This window comes from Venturia canescens, chromosome 11 (genome assembly GCF_019457755.1).
Source record: "Venturia canescens isolate UGA chromosome 11, ASM1945775v1, whole genome shotgun sequence".
Lineage (NCBI taxonomy): Eukaryota > Metazoa > Arthropoda > Insecta > Hymenoptera > Ichneumonidae > Venturia > Venturia canescens.
This window is the reverse complement of record NC_057431.1, coordinates 6503840-6530654: the sequence shown is the minus strand read 5'-3', so window position 1 is coordinate 6530654 and position 26815 is coordinate 6503840. Positions and strand designations below refer to the sequence as shown.

Below are 26815 nucleotides of genomic sequence, written 5' to 3'. Positions count from 1 at the left end.
TGAAATAGCGACGCGCGCAGAGAAAAGAGACGAAAAAATAAGCGTTCGAGCGACTTCCGGTATCCGGCAGACGCCCCAACCAGAAAGGAATTGTGGATAGTGCATTAATCTGTCATCCAAAAGTGTCTAAACTTTTCAGTGCAACGCGGTGCTTCGATTGATAAATTTGTTTATGCGTGCGTTTATTTATCGAGTTTATTTATGAATCAAAAAGTGTGAAAGGGGGAGAAATAAATAGTGAAAAAACGAGGTTTACAAAGCCGGCGGAGTGAGAACGTAAGTAATTTTATCGTCTGTTTATTTGTAACACGAAAAAAGTACCACAGCTACCGGAGACTGATTTTATTCTTGTTTCCTGTACGCGGATTGACTCAATAATTATTCGATTATTTACTTTCGAGATTGAGAAAAATATTATTTTCCCGTCAATTTTCAATAGTGGAGAAGAAAAACTATTGTGCTTCAACAATGTTCCAACAATTTGTTAGCTTTTCTGACATTTTTCTTCCCTCTCAAACGACAAACCTCCCACGGAGTTTCTTTAACTCGTGACTCATGCCTCGTTCCATCAACATCTGACATTTTCTCGCCGCGATATTCGCCTCCAGCCACGTAGCTACGAAACAATTATTTTGCTTGAACAAAAAAACGTTTTTGCGATCGATTCTACTCGGAACAATGGACGCCATATTGTTTTTTTTTCACTTCGATGACAGAATATCCTCAGCCGGCTTTTGTACTCTTTCGTTGCCAGAATCGAGGTTATGTGCCTTTTTTTTTCAATCGATATTCGACTGGAATAATGGCAAGTTCTATTTTCTCCCTCCACAACAATGAGGAATGACAGTTTTTCTGTATTTATGTTGCAATATAATAGAAAATTCGATCGTTCATCACACGAGTTTACTTAAATTTCGAGGTTTTTGTTGAAAAAAGTACTTTTTATGCCAGCTCTTCGATGTTGTTCTATTTTTAGTTCCAATTCGGTATCTTATTGAAAATATTTGTTGAATGTCGTTCATCAACGAATAATATTCAATGTTTTGCTGTAAATTATTGAAAAATGTCAGTTTTTCGGTTGATTTTTCTTGGTGTTCGTGCGGGAATCGAGTATCGAAGAAAATCCATTTTTAATTGCGTTTTTGCGCTCCGCCTCGATGACACAATCCTATTATGACGGAAAGTTTTATTATAGAAATCGATGACGTTATAGACACACTGGGAATTAGGCGTGGAAACATTTAGATCTTATCGCAGTTTTTATCCGACTTTCATCATTAATTCGATCGCTTTAACTTTTTTATTCGACAAATTGATACTAAAATTAGAATTTCGTTTGTATCAATTCCGCGCGAGGCGTTCAACATCAGAGTTCTATTCACGAATCTTCACGACTTTTTTGACGGCCTTAAGTTTTTTTGAGAATCGAGAATCAAAATTATCAGTTTTTCCAAAAATCCTTTCCTCTTCGACCTAAAAATATCTCAAAATTTTCGTTCAACGATGAATTTTGAATAAAAATTAAATCCAATGGTCCATTTGACATAAAAAAAAAATAAAAAATAAAATTTAAATGAGAAAAACGTGCAGAAAATAATTCAAACTACGTCGGAATATAAAATTTAAAAAACCCAGAATAGTGCGGTTCGAAAAATTGTAAAAATGCTCACGATTTCGGGGCAAAAATTCATGAAAAATGCCGCCCTCGTACAAATTTCTCGAGCATCATAAAAAAAAGTAAATAAGAAGATTGTCGAGGGCACGGGGGCGGAGGAGGGAGAAATAAACGGCACGCGAGTTATTACGATCATTTCATTGGTCTCCAGGTTCTCCAGTTGAACCGAGGACTTTGTGCCAGTCGCATCGAACCCCGGAACCCGTGATTTTTATTTCGAATCAAATTTTTACGAGATTTTCCTCGGGCCCGAAAATCCGTTGTAACGAAAAATTTTTTTTTCGAAAATTCGTGGCTCCCCCAATTTGATTGCAAAATAGAAAAATTTTTTTTTTTTGTTGTTCAAATTGTGATTTTTCTTTCTCAAACATCCGCATCGAAATGCCGCATGCGGAAAATGGCAAAAGTGAATCGGAGAATTTGAACGCGGGCCCGGAAAGTTACAAGGATTTGCTAAATTTATGGAAAAATCGTAAGTTAAAAAAATAAATCAAATTTTTTTCGCCATTTTTTTTTTCTTTGATTCATTTCTGAGAACAATCAAACTGGATATTTTCTCAATCGAAATCCCAGTTCATTTCTGGTGATGAAATTACGGTGGGCGAATGGGAAATCGATGAAACCAGAAAAAAAATTTCCTCGTGACCTTGAGAGCTTTTTGGAAATCGATTTCTTCGCGTGTTACGAGCACGGACGTCTGCCAGGTCATGTGGAATCTCAACGTCTGTATGCTCACTTCAAATTATCGAATTCTTCAAAATCCTGATAAGATAAAATTGATAATAAGCAATAACTTCGGGTCTGCTGACAAAGCGCTGCGGGCCTTTGGGTTGGGACGTTGAGGGATGAGAATTTGAGTTCCGAGCTCATTTTCGAGGATAAAGGTCCAGTAATTTATTCAAGTCGACGCTTTTTCTAGAAAATCTTTTGCTTTTTCGAGGTTCGATGGACCCGTCGACTTTGACTGGACGTAGCTCCGAAACGGTGAGAGATAGGACAAAAGTCATCTGAATTGATTTTGTAGAGGACGAAATTTCCTACAAAAAAGTTCTTACACAAATTTTTCCAACTCCTGTATTTAAGGCCCTGGAACCCATGGAAATGAGCTCGGGGATCGAGCTACTTGATTTCGGAGTCCCAACTTCAAACGGCGCCTGGGACCAAACTACGGGAGATGGAAAAAAAACTTTCAGAACTTTTTTGCAGGAAATTTTACGCGCTATCGAAATGGTCATGTGCACTTTTCTCTTATTTTCAGCCGTTTTGGCGGTACGAGCGTTCAAAGTCGACGACGTCATGTTTTGAACGAAAATCGTAAAAATCCAAGTAAACCTGTAATTCCAGTTGAAAAATGTAATTATCATTTCAAATACGTGAAATTGACTGTTCCGTTGTGTTAAGAAACGACCGGGATCCACCGATCCGGTCGATCCTCTATCGCAAATAATTAATTTAACAAACAGGTTAACTCGGTTTAATCCCCTCGAACCTGTTGTGGGATCGTGCGCTCGAGTGTTTCTCCATATCCACGAGGAGGATCGTTTTTGCAGCAAAAACATCGTTTCATAACTGTAAACACGCGTGGTAACGGTACGCCGAACTCCAGTCGAGTTGTCACCGTTCACACGAGTGATTAACGATGCTGATTTAATTGAAGACTGGGGAATTCGAGCGGGACGAGAAAAGATCACTTTGACCGTTTATTTTCGGGTGGTTTTAGGATTTCATTACTTTTCTGCATTTCCTGCGCAAACTTCCCAACTGACGTAGAAAGTGCGACGATATTCGAAACCGGCAGAAAATTTGCGATCGAATTCACTACCGATGTGTCGAAAAACTCGGAAAATCGTTTTTTCGGGTTTTTGAGACCCGAAAACCCGATCTTCGGAAACCCAAAAACCGGCAAATTTTAAACCGTTATAACTCCTCGAAAAATTGAGCTACACAGCTTCAATGGGGGTGTTTTCGAGCGGATTTTGGTAGACTTAGAAAATCCCGATGGATTTATCCCCGCAACTCCATCGCTTCGATTCCGCTTCTAATGAAAATCCACGAAAATCGGAAAAAATGGCTCTAAAATCGTGCTATTTTTAATTCCTCCGAATCATCAGCCCTCCCAAGAGCCTGAGGTTCTAAAGGCTCGAAAAAAGCGCACCAGGAGGGCCGGTGCATCAACCCTCCTCGAATTTCGGGTCTCGGCCGCATATTTGTGGGGGGCAGCAGCGTAGCGAAGCATCCACTCCCGGAAATTTTCGAGGGACGGGCAGTTCCATCTCGGGCTGCCCTCTCCCGCAGTTTTGCTTTGACTCGGTGACCCTTTACAAAAAACAAGAAAAAAGTGGAAACAAAAATTCTGAAACTCGCTAAATGTCCCAAAAATCGAAACCCTTTGAAGTGCCGTTTAAAAACTCGCATTTTTTCGTATTATTTTTACTGCGAAGCTGTGTTGCTCGCGGTCCGATCGATTAAGGAGCAACCCAGCAGGACATTTCGTCAGATCCCCACCCTATTTGCACACGTAACTGTTCGTTTTTTCAAAAATTATTCAACAAAATTCAAATCTTTCAAAATAATAAACGAAATTAAAACAAAGAAGCAACCAAAAAAATTAAGTGTTCAAACATTTGGTCAATTCTACAACGAAATAACGAACGAAACGTTGACACACGAAAAATTTATGAAAATTCTGCAAAATAATAATAATTATAATGAAAAAAGCCTCGAAAAAATACAAAAAATTTCCAAAACCTCCAACGAATCGATGTTAAACGTTGATCCTTGAACCGAGCGAATTATCTTGATGATTAACAAAAAAAATGTAATCTTTCAAACGAGAATTCAAACTGCGGTTGAAGAGTCAAAAAAAATTTTCAAAAAATTCCATCGAACCGAGTTCTGAAGCGCACGTTCAGTCGACGAGAAGGAAAGAGCAAAAATTTCGCCAAAAAATGTGAAAAGCTCGTTCGCTCGTTCGAACAGTAAAAGGAAAGTTTGAAAAGGCCCCTAAAAATGAGAAAATAATCGATTATAAGTGTTGAGAAATAGGAAAAGTTTGTTGGAAATATTTGTTGAAGATTTACGTCTCGTTACAGCGAAAAAAAAATTTCGAAAATTGTTGAACCGAGAAAAAAATGCAAAATTAAATAAAATATTGGTGGGAAGTGAGAAGAGGGTGGCCAAAAGTCCGGACTTCGGGATTCGAAGGCAGGATTTTTCCGAAGGAGGATTGAAATTCGTGGGATTATAAAAAAAAACCAAAAACTCAAATTTTTAGTAAAAAATAATCGACAATGGATTGAGACGAAGGAATTGAGAGAAGGGAAAGCAAATAATTGTTCCAAGGCCGGAAAAAAGTGTGAAAATGTTCAAGTGCTGCGTGTGCAACAAAAGCTCGAAGAAGTCGAAGAAGGAGAAGAAGCTCGCGGAGGAGGAGGAGGAATCCGAGCGCGAAGTGAAACTGGAAGCGGAGAAGAAGCTCCGCAACGGAGTGAGATCGTCGGCGTCGCTCGAGCGGATAAACGCGGAGGTGAAAAGCGAGAGCGATCCGACGAATAAATCGCTGCCGAATTCGCCGTTGGAAAATTCGGAGAGTCGTGAGAAAAGCGACGCGACGATCGACCCTGAATCGACGAAAAAAATCGACGAATTGGCCGCTGGAAAGAGCGACTCGATCAGCTCGCTCCACGATAATCTCAGCGAAAAATCGTCCTCGCTGCGGCAATCGAACGAAATAAATCTTTCGAATGACAACAAAAACTGTAACGATTCGGCTTCGAAACAAAAATCTTTCATTTACACTAATCCAATCGGCGTGGCTGAAGCTCCTGCCTTTATCGAAAGAACCCTCGTCGACGGCTCTGACGAGGATGGCGACGATTCCGTTTTCGAAGCTTCTTTTTCGAACGAAACCGAAAAAGTCGAGATTCAAGGTATTTTTTTATATATTTTTTTTTTTTTTTTTTTTTCAGTTCACTTCTCCGTACTGGAGGCTCAGATTCTACTGTGAATCTCTGGAAAAAGAAGATTTTTGAAAATTTTTGTGAAAATCCTTTGCTACGAAGTCAATGATTTCAAGTTACTGATTCATTCGATTTTTTATTCCATTAAAAAAAACGTCAAACCCCATTCAAAATTATTTAGAAATGTTAAAAGGAGAATTACGATTCGTCATTCAAACGTCAATTGATGAAAAATAATTAATTAAACATACAGAATTATCAATTGAATATCGATTAAATATTTTAAAAAATGAACAATAAATTGAATAAATTAATTTATTTAATCATCAATTCAAAAGAGTTCTCACCGATCATTATTTTATAAATTTTATTCTCCTGGTTATTGCTATTCCATTCGTTTATTAATTTTTTCTCTAATTTATTATTAATTTTTCATTAATTCAAAAAATAATTGTTATTTTTTTAATTTATATTCAAATTGATAAAAAAAAAAAATATTAATCTTTTATTATTATTGGGACATTCTCTATTTTCTTTCAATACAATTTAATTTTTTTTATTCAATTCCTTGTTGTAACGAAAATTCAGCATGGAATGTGCCTTAAAAAAAAAAATCGTTTCGTTACCATAAAGAATTGCGAATTCAAAATCAATTGATTGATAATCTCAACAAAAATTATTAAATTCGATCCTTCGACTAGAATGAATTTGTTGAAAATTGAAAAAAATGTTACAAAATTAAAATTAAAACTCATTAGTATCGAAAACAGTATTTTGCGTGGATATTAGAAATTTTGATAAAATATTTGACAAAAAAAACGATCAATCGTGATAAAACGTCTGATAGTGTCGAACGGTTCAACGAACCGTGATGAATTTCAAGGATTTTCAATCTTTTTGAATCACAGTGGAGTGTAGCCTTCGAGGAAAAAAATGAAACGAAAAAGAAAAACGAAAAAAGGAGTAAAATATTGAAAATTTTTTAAATGAAAGAAAAAAACGAAAATTTGACTGAAAATGAATTCGTTTGCGAAGCTCCTGTGATGAGAACTGTGCCGAAATGGTTGTCGCAAGAAGAGGACGACGAGAAACCCTCCGAAGGATGCGATGGAATGCAAGAACCGCCGGCCACCCCGGTCGCGAGGGACGAACTCGCTCTCAGACGACACAGATTTTTCTCCGATCTTTTGCAAGCAGCGAGAAACACGAGCGAGCACAGAGTGCATTTTGATCCTCTCGGTCCCGTGGTTCACGCCGGTTAGGAATTGTTTCAAGATTTTAATAACGAAATAACCAAAAATTTGTCCGATTTTTTCGGACGTTTTGACATTTTTTTAATTCCAAATTTTTCGGAATAGAATGTTTTTTTTTTTTTTCATAATTTTATTAATTTGTCATTGAAATCGGGTACGAAATTCAAAATTCTGCCGAGATTCATATAAAAAAGAACCAGAAAGAGCTTCCTGAAAGAGTCATTTTTGAAAATTTAATTAAAAATTTCAAAAATCTACGAAAAAATGCAAAAAGTTTCACCAAAAACACCATTTTTTAAGTTTTTTTAATCGTCAAAAAAAATTGATGACAATTGTTCGAGAAAAAATGGCAAAATCAAAAGAAAATTCGATTTTTGCAATTGCATTTTAAGAATCCCCGAATAAGTTCAAAAATGTTTTGAAAAAACAGCAAAAGCCTCTTCTCGTTCGTCGAATTTTGTCTTTTCTCGTTATACGAATTAACACGCTCGTTGTCAGTTTTGTCGTTATTGTTGGCTCGTTGATCCACCGGTGTTTGTACTCTTGCAGGTGTTGAATTAATGCGTTGACTCAACCAGAAAATCTCAACTCGTAAGATTTAAACCAGATTTGCACGAAAGATCAATTTTTCCTCTTCAAAATAATTTTTTTGCAAAAAAATTGTTTTCTTCACCTCAGGCGAGTTTTTCGATTTTTTCAGTTCATCTAAAACTCAAAAATATTGTAGAAAATAGATTTTTGAAATTTTCCCACATTTTTTCAAAGTAACAAAAAAAAGGCATGAAAAATGGAAGAAAATTTGGTTTTTTTTCTCAAATAAGTCCCTCCAACTTCCGGTTATGTTTTACAGTCTTTATTTGCATTTTCAAATTTCCAAAATATTATTAAAAATCGAGGATATTTGAAAATTTGTAAGAAAACTCAACAAGCAGAAAAAATATTGATTTTTCCATCTCAAAGTGCAGCTAAAACATTTTTTTTTTTTTTTTTTTTTTTCACCAAACGAACGTCCTTAATGAGAAACGAGGTTCAAAATAATTTCTGCGCTTAAAACTGCGTCCTCGCACAAGAAACGAATTGGAACGCCCACGTTTATATATTTCATCTTCATCACGCTTTTACACAATATTCGCGTCTCTTGCTCTCTATTAATAGGCCGGATATTCTAGCCACACGCTCCGTGACATCCAAATATTTTGCATCCATCGTGTCTCGCAGTTGTGCGCCGAGAGTTTGCCTGGAAGCGAACGAGGCCAATTTCCGTCTGACAAATTAGCCGAAAAGCGTTAGAAGGGAGTGAAAAAAAAAATCAATTTTGTCCCAAAAATTTCTTTGAACCCTCAATTTTAATATTTCGGTAAGAAATATCGCGAGGATTGAAAATTAAAAAAAAAAGAAAAACGAAAAATTTCCAAAACGAAGGTCCTCGGTTTTTACGTAACTGCATGCTTAATGATTTTTGTGGTTGTTGGAAAAAAAAACTAATCCAAAAGTGCCGCGATTCACTGCCCGAGCCTTGGGAACGATGGTTTTTGAAATTGGAGTTTTTCAATCTTTTTGGAAACGAAAATTTTGGTAATTGATTTTAAAAAATGGGGTTCTACGATTTTTAAGGCTTTTCCGATTTTTTTTTTCGACCAGAAAGACCAAAAATCCAAGTAAACGATCATCGAACTTCGTTCTCACGTTCCGAAGGCGCAAGTCCAAAGTACTAATAATTTTTATGTTTTTTCAAATAATTTTGTGTCGTGTGAGTCTCACCCGAATTGTTATTTTGTCGTCCAGTGGCTGTGGGTGCTCGTAAATTATGTAAAAATGTAAATACGAAAAGAAATATTTGAAGAAAGTGAATTTTGAAAAAAAAATTTTTCCAAAATCATTGGCAGAAAAATAGATTGATATTTAATGGTTTTTCAACGACTTTTTTCATAGGCTGCGAGACAGAAGATCGCGAGGAGCATTTGGAAGATTTGGTGACGCGTTTGGAGAACGTAACGAGACGTTTGGAAAGCGTGCCGACGAAACTGTTGACTCAGACACAGGAGACAGCGGTGCAGACGAAAACTCCATCCCCGAAAAGGACGCATCGCTCGAACGGCGAGTTATCAACGCTCCAAACATCTTCTGGAAATTCAAATAATTTGGATACGATGTCAGTTTCAAATTTCGAGGATCTCCTCGCTGGCCCCGTCAAGGATTATTTGAACCTGAGCCAAAAAATCGGCGGCGATGTCGCCACTCATAGCAAACTCGTCGAAAAAGCTTTTCAGTGAGTTTTTTTTCGTTTTTGAGAGATTTTCAAATGAAAAAGTCGACGAAAGACACCTTGGAATAATATTTGTGATATTTTATCGCTGTGCAAATTTTTTTCCCTTAAATTCAATATTTTTTCACGAAAATCAAATTTTTTATGATTTTTTTCATAATTATCGGTTAGTTGAAAATTTTTTATAAAAATTAAATGTTTCCTTGAAGAATTATAATTTTTAATAAAAATTGAATCGTTTATTGCAAATTTGTTGGAAAATTGTTGCTTCAGTACGCTCATCGATAACCAAGTTTCTCAAAAATTCCAGAACCCAATCGCAGTTCATAAAAACTGCGTCGAGTCGTCCAGCACCGACGAGCCAGTCCGAGCAAGTTTCCCTTCTTGGGCCGACGTCGACGTCGATCCAAGAAATCCAAGAATATCGTGAGAAAAATCGGGGCTCCCAGTTTTTCAATCATTTGTCAGCGATCAGCGAGAGCATTCCGGCTCTCGGTTGGGTCGCCGTTTCACCGACTCCGGCTCCCTACGTCAAGGAGATGAACGACGCCGGACAATTTTACACCAACCGCGTTCTAAAGGACTGGAAAGAAAAGTATTCGATTTTGCAGCCACTTTAATTCGTTAAAGTCGATTTGAAAGAATTTTATGAAGGAAAAAATTCATTTTTCGTAGTAGCAAGATGAAAAATCGAGACGAAAATATTGAGGAACCTTTGAAGCGAATAATCATCAAGGAAAATTGATTTAAAAAATTGTCAAAATTTTTTAAAATTTATTTGTAAGCAAAATAACTAAAAAATTGTCAAATTTTGATGAATTTAGAGACAAAACTCACGTCGAGTGGTGCAAAGCTTGGGTGCAAACGCTCTCGGATTTGCAGCAGTACGTACGAAAGCATCACACGACAGGATTGGTCTGGGCGAAAACGGGCTCAGTACCAGTGCCACCACCCCCTGGTGGAATGCCGCCTCCCCCGCCGCCTTCGATGCCACTCGGCGACGTAACCGCGAACGTTAACGACGACAGGAGCGCTCTCTTCGCCCAGATTAATCAAGGAGAAAATATAACGAGGAGCTTGAAAAAAGTCACTTCCGATATGCAAACCCACAAAAATTCTTCCCTCCGCACTGGCCCGGCTCCCTTCAAAGCTCCGGTCACCACCAACTCTGGCAACTTCAAAACTGTACCATCCGCCAACTTACCCATCGACAAACCGCCAGTTTTTACTCGCGACGGCAAAAAATGGCTGGTCGTAAGTCTTCGAAGCATTTTTTCTAGTATTTTTCAAATTTTTTTTTCCGCATAGTTTTGAGGCTTTTTTCAAGTTTAGTTTTTTTTTAGTATTCTATCTGGAAAATTGAATATTCATTTCGTTCGTTTATTCAATTTTTTGACGTTCCATAAGCTTTTCCTGATTTTTGAACGATTTTCCTTTCAGTTATTGTTGTAATCGAATTTTTTCTGTTTTCAGGAATACCACAAAGGCAACAAAGATTTGTTAGTGGAAAACGCCGAAATGAACAACGTCGTTTACATGTTCCGTTGCCAGGACAGCACTCTGATAGTCAAAGGAAAAATCAACTCAATCGTAATCGACTCATGTCGCAAATCCTCCATAGTTTTTGACTCTCTCGTTTCGAGCATCGAGTTCGTCAATTGCCAAAGCGTCCAGATGCAGGTGAGTACGATATTTCCCGTTCGAAACGCAACATTAAAAAGTGGAAAACTGCTTTTTTGATGAAAATGATAAAATTTTGTGATTTTTTAATCCGAATTCGTAATTCAAAAGATTTGTGTAGCATGAGAAAAAAGTGTTGGCAATTGAGCGACAAAAATGACCGTAAAGCAGAACGAAAATTAGTTGTGGGTCCAAAACTTTCGTCGATTTTCTAAAATTAAAAAAAAAACGTTTTTTTTCACAAAAATCAATTGAAGCGAAGAAAAATGTCTCGCCTTCTGGAAATACGAATATATTCCTCGAGAAAGAGCGTTTTCGAAGCTCCGAAAATCATAGAAAAAGTACAAAGCGATAAATAGGTTCAAAAATGCAAAAAAAAACTGGCACCCTTCCGGAGGGCAATTGGAAAAAGCTTTTTTCCATTAAGTTCATGAAAATAAATTGTTTCGATCAGTTTTTCTAGGTAAATGATAATCATTCGTTGAATCCGAGTCCGAGTTTGTTGCACAAATTGTGCATCTCTCTGAGCTGATGAAGGTTCGGATCCTGGTTAAGTGTTTCGAGCAAAACGATGTATTCGTCCTTGGTCAATTCTTTGGGAACTTGGAAGATCTGAAATTTGGCATCGCGAGGAATTTGTGATTGGATGAGAGTGTCGGGGAGGTCGGAGATCGAGGTGCTGGTGTCGATGACCGAGGGCTTTGCGGAGACTTCGATTTCGCGTTTTTCGACTCTCAAGGACCAGCCTCGAGAGTTGGTAGAATTTTCGCCAAGCTTCTCCTCCACCGCGGAGGAAACGATCGTCAGGATTCTCGGGGAGCTCGGGGCAGCCTCGGTTTCCAATTTTTCTACCGAGATTCCCTGGTCTTGGACGCTCTGGATTTTCAGCTCTCGATCTTTCAAGTACTCGAGAAACTTCTTCGGGTCGACGATCCTCGTGGCACTTTTGTGCTCCTGCTCCGTCACGATGTTGACGTAAATAACGGTGCGACTCTCCGCCAATTTGTCGCTCCCGTTTTTCCGGATTTCTGAGTCTGCCACCTTCGAAAGGGCCCCGCAGCTCTCGGGCTCGATCGACATCGATTTTCTCGTACTCGGATCGTTCCTCGCCGGAAACAGAGGCAACGAACGGTTCTCCTGGCTCCAGGAACTCGTCGACATCGTCAGGGCGCACCGGGACGGACTTTTCGACCTTCTTTCTTGCCCCGTTTGACGAACGGCCTCCAACCTGCTTCTCAGTACCGGAATACTCGATTTCGAGATATTTTTGCCCAACAGGGACGCGGATTTCGTCGACTTGGCCGTAATCGGCGTTTCTTTTGACTCCGAACTCAACGAAATCGGAGAATCAAGTTTTTCGGGGTTTCTGAGTTTCTGAGCGTCATTGGGACTCGAAGTACTCGGAGAAATTTTTCTCCGACAGTCCCTTGACTCGGCGGAGTCGACGGGCCAAGTTTTTTTCGAATTTTCACTTTTTTCAGGTCTCCTGAGTCTGTGAGTTTCTTTGGGACTCGAAATCGTCGGAGAATTCACTCCCAAAAGATTGCTTTTCGATGTTTTCTCAGTTCCTGACTCAGTTTTACTGGAATTTTGAGTTTTGCGGTCTCGGCTGAGTCTCTGAGTGGTGCAATCCGAATTGGCTGAATTCCGCGGCGAAAAATCGCTCTTCCTGGGCGTCGCGTAAGAGCGGCTTCTTCTCTCTCGCAAATCGTAGTTGCTGTTGACGTTTCGGCGTCCGAAATTCGAGGATTCCAAGTCTCTGGTGCCGTTCAGGTTCAAGTGGCTCTTCGTCGCCAGTCCGGAGGGCGCGGTCCTGTGATTCGAGTTTTTCGTCGAGCTTCCGAGGTTCTTCGAACTTTTAGAGCTTCCTCTAGGTTTCTCCACTCCCTCGTTGGACCTTTTTGGCTTTTCTGAGCTCGTCAGCGACGAGCCTCGTCGCGGGGTGTTCCAATGAACGTTTTGTCGCAAGGGCGACGAGCACGAGCCCCGGGCCGATTGGCTCGAGGCCAAAAAACCCTTTTCCAATCTCAAACTCGTTCCACTAGCGTTCAAAAATTCCCGACTGTCCGCGTCCACGTAGAGGCTCTTGGAATCGCTGAGAAGCTTGGAAATTTCACTCGTCCGTGATTCCAATCGCGGAGAATTGATGACAAAAGTTTCGCTCGAATCCGCTCGGTTCCCGGACTTTTCTGACCTCACTTCCGGCTCGTCCTTGCTCGAATTACTTTTCACACGATTTTCCAGGGTTTCCTCATTCATTAGTGGCCCCCGAGGGCTTTCCGAGCTCCTGTTTTTCTCTTTCGTCCGATTTTCCTCAACTTCCGGTTTCCTGCCTCGATACCCAGCCCCGTTTTCCCCTTCCTCGCGAAAAGCCTCTTTTTCCTTCCCCAGTTGAGCTTCGCGCAAGAAAAAATTGTCGAAATTTCGAGCGCGTGGACTTTCCCGTAAGTTTTCCGAGGCCATTTCCGTCTTGTCGAGCTCCGCGTCATTTTTCGTCTCTGCATCCGGTTTCCCCGAAGATTCTTCGTCGTAGAGCCAATCGTCGTTCTCCCGCTGGAATTTTTCCTCGCTAGCGTCGCCATGTCCGGTTTGAACATCCGGGAAAGAGGCCTGATCAGTGAAGTAAGTGCTGCTCGATTCCTGGAGAACTTCCGGTTGCAAAAACTCATCGGTGCGCTCCCCGGGCCTCGATTCTTCCCCGGGGATCTTCTCGCTCGTGATTTTCGCCTCGGCGGAGCCTCCTTCGCTCGAATTTCCGGTTTGTTCGCACTCCAAGCTCTTCGCGCTGTTGTTGTCGTTGGTTGAGAGCTCGAGGTTGCTCGTCGAGCTTCCGGTCGCGCGGATGACCGTCCTTCCGGTCAGAGGGCTGTCGAGGCAGCGGGACTTCTCATCGAAATCTTTTTCCCTCGGTTTTTCCACGGCGAAATCGCTGCCACTGTGGGAAGAATAATCGACTGATTGTTTGCAGGAAAAATCGCTCGTCAAAATCTCATCGAATTCGTCCAACGAATTAGCCGACTCGAATATCGAGCGTTCCTCGCAGTTCTCCGCCAACGAGGTCAAACCCGGACGACGACGCAGCGAGAAATCTACTTCACCGAGCTCCGGAGAATCCTCCTCAGAATTCAGCATGGACAAATCGACCAACCGAATTATCGCTGGCTCCGATAATTTTCGAGGCAACTCCTCGCTCGGCGTCATCGCGACTTCGTTCACGAACCTCGTTATGCTGTCGGCGCTCGATTTCTCCTCCGGGTTCAACGCTGCATTCGCTGGATCGTTCAAGTACGAGACTTTCTCGTCCCTCAACGAGAGCTTCGCCTCGACGATCGCTTCTTTCTGCATCTGCGAAAAGGCCTCGATGTACTCGCGGATGTTCTGCACCGACTCGTTGACCAACGTCGTCAAATCCGCTGACTCCTGGAGATCTTGTGCTCCAGGAAGCCCGCGGATTTTCTCTCCAACCGCCTCCCCTCTTTCTGGACTCTCCGAAGGTTTTTCTGGGATCAACTTCAGGGATCTCGAGTCGACGAGCTTCAACGAGGAACTCGATTCTATCTTCCTCAGGGTCGGACCCTCCAGCGACGTTTTCTTGTCCCGAAGCTTGTTCGCCTTCTCCGTCGAGCTGCTTGCCGAATGCTCCTCCGAAATGATGTCCAGCACCTTCGGCTGGAAGTGCAGCTTCGACTTCGACCACGAAGCCTCGTCCGATTCGCTCTCGTCGCTCCCTCCCGTCGGGGCCTTCAACTCCGACGAGTCTTCTAACTCCATTTGCGTGATCAAAGCGTTTTTGAACTTCAGAGCTTCCCGCAAGAGACTCGCGTTCGATTTCTCGTCTGTGTCGCTGTCCTTCGAAAATTCTGCGGTGCTCGATATCGGCGATGGAATCGTCTGCTCCTCGCTCATCGGCCTCTCCTCGGATTCACGTTTCTCCACCATTTTCTCCGGTTTCTCACTCCTCGAGGAGCCCAAATTTCCTTTTTCTTCGGCTACGACATTCCTCGGAGGTGGCTGACGAACTTCGGACGTTTCCAGATTTTTCTCTCGCTGGCAAACCCCGGGACTCGGTTTCTCTAGACTTTTTGGAAAGATCGTCAAACCCTCGGCTTTCCTGGCACAGTTCTCAGGGCTCGGGAGCGCTTTTAGAGATTTTTCTGACACTCCCACATTTTTGTCGTCACTCGGCGACAATCTTTGAACATTTTCATCGGCTGCGTTGTTTTCCAGAGAAATATTCCTCGTCGGACAATTTTCGTAGTTCGAGGACGAGGAGAAGTCAGGGTCGCTGTGGCACTGCTCGAATTCGCTGGTGCTTTCGGGCCCCGGAATGGCCTCCTTTTTCGAAACATCTTCGCCGTTCGAGTCGCTGTTTTTGTTCTCGGAGGTGAAAGATTTTTGGGTTTTTGTGTCGGTTTCCGATTCCGGAAGGTTGCCGAGGTCCTTGAGCTCGCGAAGGATCGTTTCGGCCAGTTCCTGATTCGCCGAATTCGCCTGGTTCTTTTGGGACATCGGCTGTCCATAAATTCTCAAAACGCTGTGAAGATTCTCGAGTTTCTCTCGAACCTGGTGCAGAGTCTCCTGGGTCGCGTTGACCCGCTTCTCCGGAGTTTCGATCTCGAGCTGGCAACACTTTTTCGAGGCTTTCTTCCCCTCGGTTTTCACTCTCTTTGGTGTCTCGCGATATTTCGCAGCTTGAGTCTCGCTGCGACAAACGCTCGTCGCTTTCATCGACGACTCAACCTTCCGCAGACCCAAATTTTCACTCTTTCCTACTTTCCCACTCGCCTCTTTCTGCCCCAACATTTCTGCTGACATCTTCTCGTATCCCAACGACTTTTCACTCCCCATTATCGAAGTTTTCTCCTTCGTCGATATCGGCGATTGGTCCCGACCGAATTTCGATGACATGTACTTTGTCTCGAGGTTTATCAATTTCGTTAAACATCGCACCGAGCGTGGCCCTATCTTTGCGTAGGGAATGCACGAAGCGTTTTCTGACGGACTGAAAATCAAGTATTCGCAAAATTCACTTTACCGAGCAGAAGTAACAAAACCGAGGATAAAATTAACCCACCGAATTGTAAAAAGCACACTTTTGGTTCAAAAAAACTTCCCGAGACAAGAAATAAATATGTCGCAGCCAAAATTCATGTTGCGAATGATGAAATAACAAAATTGGCGATAAAATCACCATTTCGGATGGTGCAAAACTCATTGTTAGGTGAAATTCGGGGGCAAAATTTAACTTGCGACTGAAGGAGAACAAAATTGAAGGGGAAATTTAAGTTTCCGAATATTCAATGGAGCCAAACAAAATTGGGGTTGAAATTGACATTCGAGCGATGATTTTACCTGAGTAGCATGTGTTTTATCCAAGCATTGCGGTCGTTGGAGTTGGTGAGAGTCAATTGTACATTTCTGAGTTCTCTTCCAACGCCGGAGCCATGAATTTGTCTTGGAAGAGGCCAGGTGCCATACTGCATTTTGTAAGTCAAAATATTGACTTTGAGCTCAAGGTCTTGAACTTTGCAGCCGACGACGTTAAGATTTTTTCGATTGACAGTCGTCTCGTTGAGTAATTTTGTTTTCGAATAAATCGTGTGAATCAAAACACTGCAGACAAAGAGCATTGCGATGACCTGAAGAAAGAAATTGGTGTGTGAGAAAGTATATTCAGAAGCTCGGAGGGATCAATGTCATTGATAAATTCATTGAAAATTGTGAAAAAGATTTTTTGAGGATTTCTTACTCTCCATATCATCCACTCGTTTGTCAGACATTCGACGACGTCGGTGACAATTTCGGACCAAACGTAATTGATAATGGCAGCAGGACATTCCCTCCAATCGAATTCGCAAATCATGCGTACAGGTTGAAGATTGCCGCCTGTGAAAAGCGACTAAGAACTTGCATGATCTGTTAAAAAGGAGGGAAAAAACGTCAAAAATGGAGGTTAGAAACTCACCGAATTGCCACCGCATCACTGTGATTTGCTTTTCCAAATCTAAGCACAAATTCGTCGTGAAAAGAGAGGAAATAAAACACCCCGAAGAAAATCTTAACGAATAGTCACTGGGACGAAAATGTAACGTGAATATCGAGCGACTGATAAATCAATAAAAAATCAAATCTCGTGACACTGACCACCATTAAAAAATATAGAAAAATGAATGAAGAAAAAAGGCCGAATTCTCCCCCTTTCACTGGAAATTTGAGATCCTCTTTTGTCCTTTTTTTCTCTCTTGTAATATTCTCTGTTGTTGTTCAAACAGGTGCTGGGAAAAGTGCCAACCATCTCAATCGACAAGACTGACGGTTGCCAAATGTATTTGAGCCCGGACTCTCTCGACGTAGCTCTCATCAGCAGTAAATCGAGTGAAATGAACGTAATGGTTCCCAAAGGAAACGGGGATTATGTGAGTTTTTTAAATTTCTCCACAAAAAACCATAAAAAATTACTTTTGGGATAAAAACATGTACAAAAAAATTTGCGTCGCAGAGTTTTTTTCAAGCAAAAATCCAATTTTCAGTTCTCCAATTTGAATTGCTCGTAATAATCATGTAAAAAAGGTCCAAAAATATTTATTTCATTGAAAATGGAAGAAAATATTGAAAAACATCCATGAAACTTCTTTCTGAACATAAAGAACGGAATCAAATTTTTTTCCAGACGGAACACCCCGTTCCGGAGCAATTCAAGACAACCATAGGCCGAAATGGCCTGAGCACGACTGCCGTAGACTCGCTGGGATAAGGAAAGAGGACAGGAGGACGAAAATATCGAACGAAATCTTCCGATCGACAGCCTAAGACGAAAAGAGTTTCTAAAATTGAGCGAAAACAATGAAAAACGATCATCAGATCTTGAGGAGCGACGAACTAATTAAAATTAGATAATTTCCCCTCGGACGATGGAGAGTCCGCGGAATAAATTTTTAACGTAATTTATTATTTAATAAATGAACGCGAGAAATAATCAAGTTTTTTTTATCTTGGACAAGGATAAACGTAAATCGCATTATTAAATCTAAAAAAATACTTTTTTCTCCAACGAAATTGTGCATTTGAAAGAAGATAAACAATAATGAACTTGACTCAAAGTTTAAGGATTTTTGAAAAAAAAACTATCGTCAACGATCCCTTGACGATCTTGTGGTTGGACAAAAGTTTGCAATCCTTTTTAGGCCCGACTTTTATACATTTACACCGTTTCATAAAGCGAAGAGCAGTTTGAAAAAACGAAAAAACGTTGAGTAATAAATAGAGTCGAACTTTTGTCCAAGCCTCGAAAATAATTGCATGTAACAAAAATATTAGGAATTTTTTTCACGCACGCGTTCGCAACCGAAAATTCGAATAAGCTTATTTGACATTTTTCCATGTTTTAGTACGTTGAAAATTGATTTTCAACAAATTTTCTATTATTTCGCGTTTAAATAAAATTGTTTGAACAATTTGATGCGGGTTTTCTGACGATATCGGAATCGAAAATGTATTTCCGCGAGATTTCAAAGCTGTCAAAATAATTTAAACATTTTTAGATCGTTTCTGGAGGTCCAACAAAGAAAATTCTCAAAAATTCATGAAATACTTCGGTTCTGAATTAGCGTGTGATAATTTATCGATCGAAAATCAATCGAATTTTCTATAACTCGATGGCAATAGCTTGGCCTTTTCTCATCAATCTGTCGCGTGCTGAAATGATAGATTTAATTAATAAAATAGCGAACATAACGAAGTAACGAGTTTTTTGATTGACGAAGGACAGAAAAATGGAATAAAAGATGGAGAGAGCGACGAAATATTCGTGTGAAAAATAATAAGCGTTCCTGACGAAATCAAACTGACGTTGCGATCAATTTTATTTTGGCTCCTCGAATAATCGTCATCGAAACTTCAAAAATACAAGTTAACGAGTATCGCAGAATCCATTTACTAAGAATTTTTTCATTTATTCACCTATCACCTACGCTACGATAAACAAACAATATATTTACACGTGTTAGAAGTTATAGCCAATATTAAAATAACGAAATACAAAATAATCACGAGGTTCGACGAAAATGGAGCGAAAAAACTGCGGACGTGGCCTCGAGATTTTTCCCACACAATTTACCGAGTTTCTGCTCCGGATTTGCAGCAAAATTAAACTCGAAACAAAAAACCAAAATGCCAGGTCGCTCGACGTTTGTCGCTAATTTTCGCTCCCATTTTCACCACCTTATTAATAGCGGGAGAAAAAACAAGAATAATTATCACAAAAGGGCTACTGAACTACGTTTTTAGCACGTGAGGTAATTGCACTTCGCTGGAACCTCGATATTGGCCTCGTTCATTAACTACGTTGAAGGTTTTCTCAAAAATCTATTCCATCATTTTTGTCACTTTCCTCTTCGTTAACAGTCTTTTGTTTTTATGCCATTTTTTAAACTATTTTACAAACGTGTATTGCACGTGGGCGTATGCTCTTTCCAACATACGTAAATTCCAGTCGTTTTTTTGGTCCTCGAAGGGCTCGTTACTGATTTGAATCCAGAAAAATGGTTTTTTGAGTTAATTCACTCGAAAAACTTGCGTTCATTCGAAAAATTGCATTTCTAATGATCAATTTTTTGTTGCAAAAATATGAAAGCAGAGACAATCGGAGCTACGCGATCGGATTTCCGAAAATCTTGATTTTTCATCTTCAGTTGGAGCTTCGACGATGAAACATCGTCGAAACACACATAGATTTAGTAAAATCTGCAAAAAAACGTTTTTCTTTTTGCTCTCAAAATTGCCACGAGCCCAAGATTTTTCTTGGTTTTAATGTTTTTTTCGTATTTTCATCTTGTCTCTAGTTTTTGTTGAATAGTTCTTATTATGCGATTTCATCGCCGTTGGCTCGTCAGCGGACAATCCCGCTCGTCACTGCCGTCCGAACATTCGAGATAGCCGTTGCAGACTCGAGACATTGGCAAACACTCGCCCAAAGGACATCGGTGCCCCTTGCAGGAGGGAATCGACGATGGAGAATCCAATTTTGATATCGTTCGCTCGATCCACGTGATGTAATGATGCACTTTCGTGTACACTCCCGGACGTCCCGGCCTCGCGCAACCGTAACCGTTCGAAGTTATTCCTGCGTCAGAGTTCAATCATCATCGATAAAAATTTGTCATATGCGAATTTGGGCGGAGAATTTTTCATTTTGCTTACTCATTTAAAATTTTGTTTTTTCTAGTGTCGTTTTATGAAGATTTTATAATGCGAAAAAAATGAAATTCAACAGCAAATTTGGATGAGCATTGGATTTTTGAATTTTCATGGTTTTTTTGAGTTTTTGGGACGAGATTGGGGGAGAGTAAATTTTGGACTTTTCTGTTTGATAATCATTACCGTGGAGCGTGTATCTGTTGTCCAGCCCCGGACAGACGAGAGGTCCTCCACTGTCACCTAGACAAGCGTCCCTACCACCGTCCTTGAGACCAGCGCAAAGCATCCCGGAAGTGATTTTGTAAAGAGGGAGGAAAAGTGTTTTCCTTCGACATTCTTCGGTCGATAGCACCGGAAGTTCAACTTCTTGGAGTGTGTCAGCTGGAGAAAGGACGTAAAAAGAATTCGGAGTTGGTTCGATTAAAAAATTCGAAAAAGTTCAAATTTGAGGAAAAAATGGAGAAAGTTTGAAAATGAGAAACAAAATTTAAAGAGCTTACGATAAATTCGTCCAAGCTCGAAGAGCTGGCCCCAGCCAGTGACGGTACAGGTAACACCACTTTTTGGCTCAGCGCTCGGCAAACATATCGGACGGACATAATCGCTGAAAGTCACCGACTTTTCGAGTCGCAGAAGCGCGACGTCGTTTATGAAACCATTGTGGATGTAGTCCGGGTGGGGAGAAATTTCGTCCACGATCAAAAGCTGCTCGTGGGGACTGGGAAAACTGCCGCGACGCGTTGCACCGATTCTCGCCACCCAGAATTCGTATTTAGCCCTAATTTACGAAAAAATCAAATCGACGTGAAAATTCAAGAATTTTTAGGAGGAATTTCTTCCAGTTTTTTCATTATCAATCGCCTTTTCTTATTTTTGACGTTTTTTGACAAAGAAAACTCTTGAAAAATGTATTAAATTGATGAAATCACTTTTCAGGCATTTTTTTCCCCTATAAAAAATATTTTGCGTACTGATAGAAACAGTGAGCAGCGGATAAAATCCATCGATCCCTGATTAGAGCTCCGCCACACTGGTATTCGCCTTCCTTGTAGAGAGCAACTTGCCAAGGCCAGCTTCCCGTCTCAGAGCTTCCACCCCCGACGATTCTGTTGGATCGATAACGATTTCTTCTCATTTACAAAAACACAAAAATCCATCATAAATGAGCGAGAAGCCTGGGAACGCGTGGGAGTGGACGAAGGAATCAAGTTCTTCCAATAGCTCTTGGACCCAACGATAGTAGGGGAAGAGTCTTGAAGAGTTGAATTAAGAGAAAAGTACAAAAATCACTCCGACACATTCCAAAAATTGGAAAATCTGACATTTTTCTATTTTCCCACTCACCTCGCCTGCGAAGTTGTTTGCGTGCGAATTCCACACTCGAGATTCTTGCATTTGACACGCAGGACTTCCCCACTCGGACACTCCGAGGGTCTGAACGTCAAACTCGTTTTCTCAGAATGTTTCTCTTCGTTGTAAAATAGGCTGTAATAGATGCGATCCTGTCGAGAGGTTTTCTCGTCGTAAACCTTTTCCACTCTCTCGTAATCCCTAAAAAAAACAATAAAAATAGAAAAGCTTTTGAAAGTGTTAAAAAAAGGCTGAGAGTTCCAAAAAAGTGAAAATTAAAGTGAAATTATTTCATTTTTTCCATTCGAAGGTTCAGCAATTGGGAAGAATCAAAAAGAGAAATTTTATCGAAAACCAAAAGAGACTTTGAAGAAGGTTCAAAAAGATTCGAAAATGTAGAAAAAAGTTGAAAAATAAATAAAATTCATATAAATAAATATTTCCAATATTTACTGATAAGTAACGGCTTTGCAAACAGCTCTGCCAAGATCCTCGATGGTCCAAATAGTTCTCTTCTCTTCGAGAAGGTTGTCCATGCCTGTGAGGCAGAGTTTGCCCCATTTCCCATTTTTTCTGATGCTTAAAAAGCCTCGATCGCTGTATCCATTGATTTCGTTGCGAATTTCATTTCTTTCAAAAGAATTATCGATTTTGGTGGGACGAATAGAGTTGGCGGAATGGTCGGCTCGGTTTTTCGATGTCCCGGAAATTTCTCGTCCGAGAGCGAGTTTTTTTGAATCTGGTGAGTTTTCGACAACGATCCGAAACGTCGTCGTTTCCAATATGGCTGATTCCACGGCGTCCTGATCTTCCGGGATATCCGAATGTTCGGACGGTTTTTCGCGAGTTTCTTCCTCATAAAATTCGTAACTTTTTGGCTCCGTTGAATAAATCGGTTCCGTGACAAATTCGAGGGACGTGGAAATCCTTTTTTCAACGATGTTCGTCATTTCGTCATCGTCTATCAGAGCTGCACATTTCTTTTCGTCCTCTCCGCTTGGACAGTCTTTAAAACCGTCGCAGACTCTCGTCTGATCGACGCAGCTTCTGCTGTTCCCGCAAACGAATTGTCCTTCCGAGCACCAATCTGTAAGCGCAATTATTTTCCGTCGCACTTCAAGTGGAAATTAAGCAAAATGATCGTTCTCATCTTAGATTTTCACATGCGCAGCTTTGCTTTGAATTTTTCGTGTTCGAAAACAAAAATTCACTCACCGCACTCATTTTCATCGGAATAATCCCAGCAGTCGGGAGTTCCATCACAAATCTTCTGATTGAGCGATTGAGCTTTGAGAAAATCGGCACAAGTGCAGTCGTTTTCGTCCTCGGAGTTCGAACACTCGCCCAGCATGTTGCAGCGTCCCTCCGAAGGCAGGCACTTACCATCGTTGCAGCGGAACCCGTCGCAATAAGATTCTGATTTCGAAGGAAAAGCCCAAAGGTTAGAAAATTTGTTTTTTTATTCATTAAATCCGTCATTTGTATAAATAATTTTGCAGATTATAAATAAGACCATTAACCTCAAATTTTTTGGCATTTATGGTGAAAAAATTCCACAAAAAAATTTAAAATATTAATAAAACCTGAAAATAATTACCTATGAAAGTTGTATCCAAATATTTCTCAGTCGTTGAATTGATTGTTTCGTCGATTCGCTCGTCAGCCTTGTTGAGAACTTTAGTAAGCACCTGAAGACCGTCCCTGCTGAGAGTGAAGCTGTGTGCGGTGTTGTTAGCTCGTGTTTTGTGTCCGGTAGCGAGGTCAGCGATTTTTTTCAACGCTTCAAAATTGACGAGCGACTGGGGCGGTGGGATTTTCTGTGATTCGAGACGATCGAGGTGTTTCGTCGAATTATTTTCTCTCCGTTTTCCAGGATCGTTGTCGATTCTAACCTCTGCAAATTTTTTCAATTTCTCTATAACCTCCTCGTTACTGGATATTTTTCGATCGAAGCTTTTCAGATCCTCGGCGACGAGTGCAGGTCGCTTTTCGCTCCAGAGGAACAGTCTTTCGTCCGAATTTTCAAAGATTTCTGTTCCATCGCGAAAAGAGCGGTTTTCTTCCAGGCCCTCGGGGGCTTGCCGATCTCCCGGCGCCGGACTCGCGATCGGCTCGTAACGATCGTGAATCTCGGGGCCGGAAGTCGAATTCGTTATTTCGAACCTGAGGACGACCTGGTCGGTTTTGATTTTCGACGAAACTTTAGTGCTTATCGAAGTTACGACTTCCACGATCGGCTGCTTGAGGACCGGTCGATCTTTTCGGGTTACCGATTCTTGGACGACGCTTTCTCCGGTCACGAGGTGATCCCCGTCCCCGGAGCCCCCGTTCTCACGATCCTCAAGGCCGAATAATTTTTTCAAAAGATCGACATCCTGTCCGAAATCGGCTGAGCTTTCGGGGTCCTTTTCCAGCAGCCTCGTGCTTTTGTCCTTGTCGATTTTTGGCCTGGGCCTCAAGGGTCGCCCTACTCCGGTGTTGCTCTTCGCCGGAGCCATTGTGACGACATTTTCCACGATGTTCGCTTTCAAAGTATCGTTATAAACCTTCTTACCGATTTCTTGGTGCGCGGGGACGTTCCCCGGCTGCCAAGCCACGCCCTGCGACGAACCGGACCCCGGTTTTGGCCCAGGCTCGTGGGGAACCGTGCCGATTTCCACGAAGGTTGAATTCCTCCGGAGATCGGTAACGATCTCTGGAGAAATGGCGAGCTTCCCACCGCTGGGCTTCGGCGGATAGACTTCCGAGAACTTTTCCGTGGTAGGGTGTCGCAGAATGGTGTCATCGTCGATCGTTTTATCGTCGGTTGCGTTCAAAGATGGCGGCAAATCGTCAACGATTTCGATCTTTTGGGAAAACTGCTCCTGCCCTACTTCCGGTTTACTTTTATCAAGCGGACCGGAAGTTTTGTCACTTTGAGCAGAAACGGCGTCCGAATCCGCGGCGAAAAGGGTCTCCGGCTCGATGCTCGTCGAGCCGATTTCTACGGAGATCGGTATCTTGAGTTCCGGGACTGCCACGAGCGCTGGCGTTATTTTGTCGACGGGGATGGTGTGTCTGAAGGGTTTAAGGGTTCCGGGGTTCTCCACGAGGCTCGGTTTGGCGCCACCGTTCAAATCCGGAGTGCGGTAGCTCGTGTAAATCGGCTGCTTGGATTCGGGCGCGTCCTCAACGCCCGGCCAATCCGCAGGGTCCTTGGGCTCGACTCCCTGATCTCTCAACGGCTTGGCGAGAGTCGAATCGATTGCGAGAATATCGGTAAAGCGATTTCGGCTTTCCGGATCGAATTCGAGATCGAGGACCGGCTCGGCGACGCCGATTCCGGAGATTTTGGTGCCCTGGCCGACTCCCGACGATCCGAAACCGGAGCCACTCGTGGGCCAGTCGATCGGCAAGCTGCCCGGGAGCGTGGCGAGCATGCTGGGAGTTTGGGAAATCGGTAAATCCCGATTCGGCCAAACGGAGGGCTTTTCGGTCGCTGTTGACGCCGGAAATCGACTTGGGTCCGGATTCGGATGCTGGAATTTGTGATCCGCGGAGGTGCCGAGGTGGAGGTCGTAAGTTTCCGGGGGCAGGTGACCCGAGACTTCGATCTCCGGTGCCGGCTCATCCTCCACTCCAGGAATCTTGTTTTTGAACTTTGAATTCGGACGGAAGTTGACCATCTCGTGGGGCACGATCCGATCCCGGGGGAAATCGGATTCGGGGCTTTCGAAAGAGCTCGGGCCCAACGGCGCCAGGCTGAATCTCGTCGCGTCGCTCACCCCCGATTCCGTGGTAACCGAAATCTCGGGCCCGACCTTAATCTTGCTCGTTTCTGGGCCAGGACTAGCCGATATTTTTTCAGTCGCTTGTTCCTTGGAGGATTCGGCGTCGGGAAGCCCGAAATCGGGGATTATCGGCTTCCAGGGCGAGGTTTCGAGATCGGGTTTTCGGAATTCGTTGAAAGGATTCTCTTTGGTTGTTGAATCTTTCGCTGGAGGCGTCCTGGGAGGCGGAGTGCTCGTTGGCGGCTCGGCCATTTTGGTTGCTTGCGTCACCCGGTCGGCCATCTTGTTGGTCATCCGCGTTGCAGTTTCGGCGGCTCCCGGCGTCGTGCCAGGGTTCCTGGCTGCCGAAGAATTTCTCTCTTTGTTCGTTTCATCTTTTTTAAGGTTTACGGAACTGGAATCATTTCTGGTTTCGCTTTTGCTTGGGCCTTTAGTCAAATTGAGTTTGGTCGCCTGATAAGTGCCCTGGATCGTTGGAATGTTGCTGAAATCGATGTCGGCCTCGTTCGGCTCCATCCTCACGGGCTTTGTTTTGCTCTTCGAGCCTGAAACCAACGAGCTGTTTCGACTCGGTCTCAACAAACCGTTTTTCGTTATCATCGTGTTCCTTTGCTGCTGGGAATTCGGTTTTGGGCTCTTCACCAATTCGGCGTTTATTCCTGGAACGTCGAAACGGATTATGGCAACTTTGGCTTCGCGGTTTGAAGAAGCCTCGCAGAAAATCTGGGCTCTTGTGGACCCACAGCGAATTTTTGGTATTTCAACACCCTTAAGGGGGTTCCCCACCTTAAGGGGGAATATCAGTGTGAAAAAAGAGCTTCCGGATGGTCCAGGACTAATCGGTAAGAACTTGTTTTATGTTAATATTCAAGTTATATCATTCAATTTTATCCTCTCAAAACTTGAAACGCGTTTTTCTCGAAAGCATGTTTTTTGACCTGGTTGGCAGCATAGCTCTGTCAAATTTCGCCCAATCGACTTCATTCAAAAAAGATTCTCTTCGGAAAACTTCTCGCTATCGTCGCATCGTAGAGTTTTTTTTTTAAATTCTTTACTCTGTTTTTTTTTTCATTAAAAATGCATCGCTGCCATTTTTTTTCTAATCGAAATTTTCAAATTTCCTACGGTGCTGCGACAGCTGTATTGTTGTAATTTAATAATATTTTTGAATTTTTTATTCAACACGCTTGCTCTGGCACTTGTGCTGTCCACGAGACTTTTTTTGAGACGCCATTTTCCGAGCGCTCCTCTGCTTAATAAAATGTATTAAAAATTGATAGAAAAAAATTCCTTGTATACTTCATTACTTCGATAATTAATACACCAAATTTCAAAAACTTTGATCGAGCCGTTTTTCCGAAAAAAATTCCCAAAAAATACCTCATTTTCAGCCCGTCACACTGACATTCCCCCTTAAAAAGTGGACTTTCGACGTTTTGCTGAGTTCCCTAAGCTCCCGGGGTCAGCGGGTTGATCAGTGAACTTCAACACTCTTATTTAAGGCCACGCACCGGGTCTTCGAGACCCAGGTAAATTCGGATGCCGATAACTCTCGAAGGGATTGGAATTTTTGGACACATTTTTTTTTAAAACAGTAGCAAAATTCCTGACTGAGCGAATGTCGTCGGAATGAACATTCGAAAAAATCTGTTTTCCTCTGCAATCGG

The 26815-nt window shown here is 41.9% G+C and overlaps 2 protein-coding genes across 4 annotated transcripts in view; one reads left to right on the top strand and one right to left on the bottom strand.

Moving 5' to 3' along the window:
* Positions 1–60: 60 nt before the first annotated feature.
* Positions 61–18760, top strand: capt (adenylyl cyclase-associated protein 1). The gene is made up of 9 exons (XM_043431500.1): positions 61–276; positions 4950–5604; positions 6670–6891; positions 8820–9156; positions 9464–9748; positions 9978–10407; positions 10627–10833; positions 17106–17249; positions 17504–18760. The coding sequence occupies exons 2-9, from the start codon at positions 5037–5039 to the stop codon at positions 17585–17587; spliced, it is 2277 nt and encodes a 758-aa protein (XP_043287435.1). The 5' UTR covers positions 61–276; positions 4950–5036; the 3' UTR covers positions 17588–18760.
* The window catches only part of LOC122417700 (uncharacterized), a 25137-nt gene continuing 16999 nt past the window's right edge, over positions 18678–26815 (bottom strand). For all 3 annotated transcript variants that reach the window (XM_043431474.1, XM_043431473.1, XM_043431475.1), the window contains exons 6-13: positions 22976–25807; positions 22594–22794; positions 21832–22465; positions 21373–21579; positions 21000–21134; positions 20529–20806; positions 20212–20409; positions 18678–19954 (exon numbers count right to left, since the gene is read on the bottom strand). In XM_043431474.1, the coding sequence (XP_043287409.1) occupies positions 19704–19954; positions 20212–20409; positions 20529–20806; positions 21000–21134; positions 21373–21579; positions 21832–22465; positions 22594–22794; positions 22976–25807 (4736 nt within the window). In that variant the 3' untranslated portion in view covers positions 18678–19703. The remainder of the gene's footprint in view (positions 19955–20211; positions 20410–20528; positions 20807–20999; positions 21135–21372; positions 21580–21831; positions 22466–22593; positions 22795–22975; positions 25808–26815) is intronic.